This window comes from Sinocyclocheilus anshuiensis, unplaced genomic scaffold (assembly GCF_001515605.1).
Source record: "Sinocyclocheilus anshuiensis isolate Anshui unplaced genomic scaffold, SAMN03320099.WGS_v1.1 scaffold1049, whole genome shotgun sequence".
NCBI lineage: Eukaryota > Metazoa > Chordata > Actinopteri > Cypriniformes > Cyprinidae > Sinocyclocheilus > Sinocyclocheilus anshuiensis.
Window position 1 is genome coordinate 850,337 of NW_015557197.1, and position 7,505 is coordinate 857,841.

The window sequence follows — 7,505 nt, forward strand, 5'->3', positions numbered from 1 at the left end:
TATTGTTGTGCAAGTGTTATGTTCGAGGATTTTTCAACACATACATATTTATTTTACTGCAAGCAAGAACCTGCATCGAGCGCACAAGGACTTGTGGGAACCCTTTGAGTGATTATTCAAATGAATCGACTCACTGAACCATTCATCATTTGATGAACCGGATCTTTAAAGTGAATCAGACTCGTGCGTAAAGACAGAGTACAGAACATAAAAGCTACTCAGTGCGTTTCAGCTGGACTCGACGCGGAGCTTCATTTTCTGTCTGTGCACGCTGAGCCAGCGCTTTATTTCAAATGAAGCGTCTTCTCATTCCGCTAATAAGCTTCTATACGTGATATAACAGCTGTCTTCGCCATGAGCTGCTTGGATGTCATGTATCAAGTTTATGGTCCACCTCAGCCTTATTTTGCCGCAGCATACACACCATATCACCATCAGGTATGTTCATGTGTAAGTTAACTTTATTATGCTTCTTTTGTGTGAGAAGAAAATGCATTTTCATTTTATTTTACAGCAGTTCTGTTTGTTTTGATTTTGTTTGAATCCTTGCGCGCAACTTTCTTTGACTTGTTGCGCCTGCAATCTTGACCAAATAGTTTTACAGTTTTAAAATAAGTCGCATAGTTAGATGTTAATGGAAAACAACGTGACTGTATAGGCTAAATGGTGGTTTAAGTGTTGTTTAAAATTATTAAAAGCAAGCATTTATATATGACACATGTCATAAATATAGCCTAATTGTATGCTTTCAATCATTTTAAATGTACACACACTGTATATTGACTGTATAGGTTATTATGGTATATGATCAGTATGTATGACATATTAACTTGATTATTAACTTATTATTAACTATTAAGATTAAGCTTTTAATCTTTTTGGAATTGTTATTTGAGTCGTATTTTTCTTGTGCTGTTTCATAAGCTTATCCTTAATAACGAGAATAGAAAAATGAAAGACTTGAAAACAGATTTTCTGTATTTTATAGATTTCATGTTGTTATCCTAAATAAATATTTAGTGTAGAAATACTGGCATGTGTAATGCTTTATGGAGAGTATATTTCTATGTGCTAGTGTTTTAAAAAAAGTTTTGAAACATTATATGAACACAAATTGTGCAACAGCAAACACACTGATGTAATACACGACTACACTGATTCCATATATCTGTCTGTGTATAAATAGAATGTATGTGAGTGTAATTCTGTATCATGTAAATAGATTTTTGCCCATTTTTTTTACATGCTTTCAGAAACTGGCATTTTACTCGAAAATGCAAGAATCCCCAGAAACAGTGAGCGGAAGCAGCTCTTCTTTTTCTAACCTCTCCGGGCCACCTATAAAAGAGGAGGACTGCGCCCGGGAGAAAGATCACACGCCGGAGGCTGAGTACATCAGCTCCAGATGTGTGCTATTCACGTATTTCCAAGGGGACATCAGTTCGGTGGTGGATGAACATTTTAGTCGGGCTTTGAGTCTGTCCAGTAGTTACGCACCTGGATCCACCAACAGCAAGACCGCAAGAGGTACATCGTCCTGGAGAGGTGGGAATCTGATGCATAATTCGTATATGTTTTATTTTTATCCTTTATGACTACACAGCTTTTAGTCATGGGAATGATTTTACTTTTCGTGTTGTTGTTTTTTTTTGGCATTGTCTCAAGATAGGTAGATCGATAGATTGTAAAAGCTAATTTAAATCAAATTAAGATATACAGATAATTAGGACATAATTTTTACATTTAATTTAATATCTCTTTTCCTTGCATCCTTTATGATTGCACAGCTGTTAGTCATGACAATGGAAACAAATTTCCTTTGTTTGCATTGTTTCAAGATCAATAGATGGATTTTTAAAATCTAATGCTAATTAATTAAAATATATTAAAATATGATATATTAAATAGTATATTATAACATATATTAAATAATTTTAGGACATAATTTATACAATCAATTTTGATTGTACAGATATTAGTCATGACAATGGTACCAATTTTATTAATATTATTATTTTGTAAGATCAATAGATAGATTAAAAAAAAAAGTAAAGCAAATAATAATTAGGACATAATTTTAACAATCAGTTATGATTTCACATTAGTTATCACAACAAGCACAATTTTATTTTTGGATTGCTTCAGTATCAAAAGGTAGAGTTTTAAAAGCTCATGCATATTAGTTAACTTTCAGATAAATAGGACATCATTTTTTACAATCAATTATGATTGCATAGCTATTAATAATTGCAACAGGCACAATTTTATTTTTATTTTTTTGCATTGTTTCAGTATCAATAGATATATTTTTTTAAAGCTGATGCAAATTAAATCAAGATATAAAGATATTTAGGACATAATTTTTACAATCAATTTGTTGCATTTATGTTTTGTGAATCCAAATATGTGGGCATTTAATTTTAATCTCAAACAAAATATTTAAAGGTTCATAATGTTGTATGTTTGAATTATCACATGCTTTTATGCGCATTAACATGCAGAACATCTAAATGTTTCCCTCCCCAGACGATTCATTCCCTATGAGCCAGAGAAGCTTCCCTCCCTCTTTCTGGAACAGTGCATATCAGCCTTCGGTCACAGCAACTCTCAGCAGCGCCCTGGGTTCCTCCCACACAGATCTTCCCTTCCCAGCGGACCCGTACTCCACCGCATCTCTACACAGCCACCTTCACCAAGCCACCCCAGAGCCCTGGCACCCCTCTCACCACCATCACCCTTACTCGCTCAGTGGAGCCATCGGCACCCAGGGGTCCGCTTACCCCCGGCCCTCCATACACGACATGTACGGAACGCACTTTGACCCCCGTTACAGCTCTCTGCTCGTGCCCTCGGTGCGGCCGCATAGACTTCCTCCAGCCACTGTTCCCGCACCTGGAGCCTCGCCGTGCGATATCAGCAAGAGTGAGCCGGGCAGCCCGGGCAGCTCCGGAGCTTTCACAGCTCCGAGCTCTGATATGAGTCTGAACATGGATACAGGTGTGAACGGTGTGAACGGCATATACAGCAGCAGTGTTTATTCACATGAGCTACACTTAAAAAACGTATGATTGTCACTGCATTTGAAAACAAAATATCAAACCAAAAGGCATTTATTTTAACGAATAGAACACTTTGCAAGAAAAACATGTCACTAAAAACAAAGTTTTGGCTTTAGATAATAAAATAAAGTCTTTTTGTGACACTTTCTGGTTGCCAGATGTTAGTAGAAATTATGCACAAAGTTCACAAAGGATCAAAAATACAGTAAAAACTGTTAAATATTATTATATTTACATAAAAATGTTTTTATATATTTATACATTTATATTTAAATGTTTTCTATTTTAATATAATGTCAAATGTAATGTATTTCTCAGATTTCTCAGCATCATTACGCCAGTCTTCAGTGTCACTTGATCCGTCAGAAATCAATATACTGATTTGCTGCTTAAGAAACATTTATTAATATCAATGTTGAAAACAATTCTGCTTAATTTTTGTGGATACTGTGATACATTTTTCAGGATTATTTGCTGAAAAGAAAGCATTTATTTAAAAATATAATTATTTTGTAACATTATAAATGTCTTTACTGTCAATTTGATAAATTTCATGCATCCTCACTGACTTAAAAAAAAATCTTACTCACCTCAAACTTTTGAACATAGTGTAGTTAATGTGATGAACAAACCTGTGGTTACTTTGTCAGGACGCCTGTGTGAATTTTAAGAGAACTGACATCATACATCTACTAAAATCACGTTGACATCAGTTCAAATAAAAGTTATTTCAGAGAAAAGCTCCAGTATGATTTGTCTGCAAATGCCACTCAGTTTAATATTTTGTTATATAATGCAATGACATTTAGATTTTTTAAGTGTGCCTTAAAGCGTCTAAATACATTTTAGGGCCACCGTAGCTTAAAAACGGTGCATCAAAAAAGTCAGCTCAAAAACTTCAAACATATAATGTAAAAATAATAGTGTCTAAGAGCTTCTTGAAGCACATATTCTGAGTTTTGAATCTAGTTATCTTCAAGGTTTTTGACTTTGACCTCTGCTCTGCTGACGTATTCGTTCCTCATTTTCACTCTCACTCTTCAATGCTTTTTTTGCCTGAAGTCTCCTCACTTCTTTATATTTGCTGCTTGTTTTCCCTCTCCTCATTTCTTTATCCTTTTCTTCCTTTTCCTTCTTCCTCTCAGGTCTACAGAGCCAGGATAAGAGCAAGGACTTGTACTGGTTTTAGTGCCCTGCGGCCGCTTCTTTCTCCGCTGGCTTGTCTTTCTCTGGCTTGTCTGTAACAGATTCTCGTCTCACTTGCAGCTCGGCGCTACACCCTCTGCAGCGGGACCATCCTAAGCTGAACCCTTCGGATGAATGCAAAACTCTCTCAATGGAGAAAAGACTGTAAAGAGGAGCAAACATGCTGTAGTGGTGTGACTAGCAGCTGCTCTCGCCCCGTCCCTCCCCCGACCCTCAGCGAAACGGACCCAAAATGAGATTTTAAAAAAGGACAAACGTTACTTCATGGGGACGAACTTGCAGAAAAGACGGACCGTCTACATGAAAAAACAGAGTTTCTGATGCGATAGCAGCATTCCCTATCATGACAGAGAGCGGCTATTTGAAGCCACTTGACTCTATCTATATTGCTTTCTGCACCTGTCACCGACAACTGTTGTGGTTTTTAGCAGACGCACACACAACGGCACTGCGCCGTTTGACCGAGCAAGCGCCCTGGATTTCATTAAACAGGCGTTTCGTTGTATCTAGACACACGGCGAAAGGGAACAACTGGTTTGGTTTTTCATTTGTTTCAGAAGAGTGGTGTCGATTCATTCCCTATGAGCCAGAGAAGCTTCCCTCCCTCTTTCTGGAACAGTGCATATCAGCCTTCGGTCACAGCAACTCTCAGCAGCGCCCTGGGTTCCTCCCACACAGATCTTCCCTTCCCAGCGGACCCGTACTCCACCGCATCTCTACACAGCCACCTTCACCAAGCCACCCCAGAGCCCTGGCACCCCTCTCACCACCATCACCCTTACTCGCTCAGTGGAGCCATCGGCACCCAGGGGTCCGCTTACCCCCGGCCCTCCATACACGACATGTACGGAACGCACTTTGACCCCCGTTACAGCTCTCTGCTCGTGCCCTCGGTGCGGCCGCATAGACTTCCTCCAGCCACTGTTCCCGCACCTGGAGCCTCGCCGTGCGATATCAGCAAGAGTGAGCCGGGCAGCTCGGCGTGGACCGGAGCTTTCACAGCTCCGAGCTCTGATATGAGTCTGAACATGGATACAGGTGTGAACGGCATGCAGTCTACATACAGCAGCAGTGTTTATTCACATGAGCTACACTTAAAAAACGTATGATTGTCACTGCATTTGAAAACAAAATATCAAACCAAAAGGCATTTATTTTAACGAATAGAACACTTTGCAAGAAAAACATGTCACTAAAAACAAAGTTTTGGCTTTAGATAATAAAATAAAGTCTTTTTGTGACACTTTCTGGTTGCCAGATGTTAGTAGAAATTATGCACAAAGTTCACAAAGGATCAAAAATACAGTAAAAACTGTTAAATATTATTATATTTACATAAAAATGTTTTTATATATTTATACATTTATATTTAAATGTTTTCTATTTTAATATAATGTCAAATGTAATGTATTTCTCAGATTTCTCAGCATCATTACGCCAGTCTTCAGTGTCACTTGATCCGTCAGAAATCAATATACTGATTTGCTGCTTAAGAAACATTTATTAATATCAATGTTGAAAACAATTCTGCTTAATTTTTGTGGATACTGTGATACATTTTTCAGGATTATTTGCTGAAAAGAAAGCATTTATTTAAAAATATAATTATTTTGTAACATTATAAATGTCTTTACTGTCAATTTGATAAATTTCATGCATCCTCACTGACTTAAAAAAAAATCTTACTCACCTCAAACTTTTGAACATAGTGTAGTTAATGTGATGAACAAACCTGTGGTTACTTTGTCAGGACGCCTGTGTGAATTTTAAGAGAACTGACATCATACATCTACTAAAATCACGTTGACATCAGTTCAAATAAAAGTTATTTCAGAGAAAAGCTCCAGTATGATTTGTCTGCAAATGCCACTCAGTTTAATATTTTGTTATATAATGCAATGACATTTAGATTTTTTAAGTGTGCCTTAAAGCGTCTAAATACATTTTAGGGCCACCGTAGCTTAAAAACGGTGCATCAAAAAAGTCAGCTCAAAAACTTCAAACATATAATGTAAAAATAATAGTGTCTAAGAGCTTCTTGAAGCACATATTCTGAGTTTTGAATCTAGTTATCTTCAAGGTTTTTGACTTTGACCTCTGCTCTGCTGACGTATTCGTTCCTCATTTTCACTCTCACTCTTCAATGCTTTTTTTGCCTGAAGTCTCCTCACTTCTTTATATTTGCTGCTTGTTTTCCCTCTCCTCATTTCTTTATCCTTTTCTTCCTTTTCCTTCTTCCTCTCAGGTCTACAGAGCCAGGATAAGAGCAAGGACTTGTACTGGTTTTAGTGCCCTGCGGCCGCTTCTTTCTACGCTGGCTTGTCTTTCTCTGGCTTGTCTGTAACAGATTCTCGTCTCACTTGCAGCTCGGCGCTACACCCTCTGCAGCGGGACCATCCTAAGCTGAACCCTTCGGATGAATGCAAAACTCTCTCAATGGAGAAAAGACTGTAAAGAGGAGCAAACATGCTGTAGTGGTGTGACTAGCAGCTGCTCTCGCCCCGTCCCTCCCCCGACCCTCAGCGAAACGGACCCAAAATGAGATTTTAAAAAAGGACAAACGTTACTTCATGGGGACGAACTTGCAGAAAAGACGGACCGTCTACATGAAAAAACAGAGTTTCTGATGCGATAGCAGCATTCCCTATCATGACAGAGAGCGGCTATTTGAAGCCACTTGACTCTATCTATATTGCTTTCTGCACCTGTCACCGACAACTGTTGTGGTTTTTAGCAGACGCACACACAACGGCACTGCGCCGTTTGACCGAGCAAGCGCCCTGGATTTCATTAAACAGGCGTTTCGTTGTATCTAGACACACGGCGAAAGGGAACAACTGGTTTGGTTTTTCATTTGTTTCAGAAGAGTGGTGTGGGTTTAACTGGAAGTAGATACAAACACCATTACGCTGTGCTGTATATACTTTATGTGTCCTAGTGTATCCAGTGCTACACGTAGCAAACAGCATGACAGAAATATTGATTCTTTCATTTGTACTTTTTTAACAACCACTTTCAGTCACCGTCAGCCTATAGGGTGACGTCTCACCACGGTGTATTTGAATGTATGACATGTAATATATTACCTTTGAAAGTATTTTTCCAGTGCATTGAGGAGAATGAGGTGTTGTCTGTTTTTATCAGTTGTCTATCTTCATCCTACGAAACAAAAATGGAAATAAAACCAGGCGATACACACTTTTTGCTGCTCTTAAGTGTTTTAGAGAAAGTTCGTTAAAT

General features: G+C 38.2%; 2 protein-coding genes across 3 annotated transcripts; both read left to right on the top strand.

The window, feature by feature from the left end:
* The first annotated feature begins 232 nt into the window (after positions 1 to 232).
* LOC107678825 (transcription cofactor vestigial-like protein 2) lies at positions 233 to 4,817 on the top strand. Of its 2 annotated transcripts, none has more exons than XM_016474230.1 (4): positions 233 to 438; positions 1,254 to 1,545; positions 2,527 to 2,997; positions 4,205 to 4,817. In XM_016474230.1, the coding sequence occupies exons 1-4, from the start codon at positions 355 to 357 to the stop codon at positions 4,246 to 4,248; spliced, it is 891 nt and encodes a 296-aa protein (XP_016329716.1). In that variant the 5' UTR covers positions 233 to 354; the 3' UTR covers positions 4,249 to 4,817. The 2 variants fall into 2 exon arrangements, with proteins under 2 accessions (XP_016329716.1, XP_016329717.1); XM_016474231.1 differs by having other exon boundaries at positions 4,326 to 4,817.
* LOC107678819 (transcription cofactor vestigial-like protein 2) lies at positions 4,380 to 6,567 on the top strand. The gene is made up of 3 exons (XM_016474224.1): positions 4,380 to 4,436; positions 4,823 to 5,303; positions 6,511 to 6,567. Exons 1-3 carry the CDS (start codon positions 4,380 to 4,382, stop codon positions 6,552 to 6,554), a joined length of 582 nt encoding a protein of 193 aa, XP_016329710.1. The 3' UTR covers positions 6,555 to 6,567.
* Positions 6,568 to 7,505: the final 938 nt, after the last annotated feature.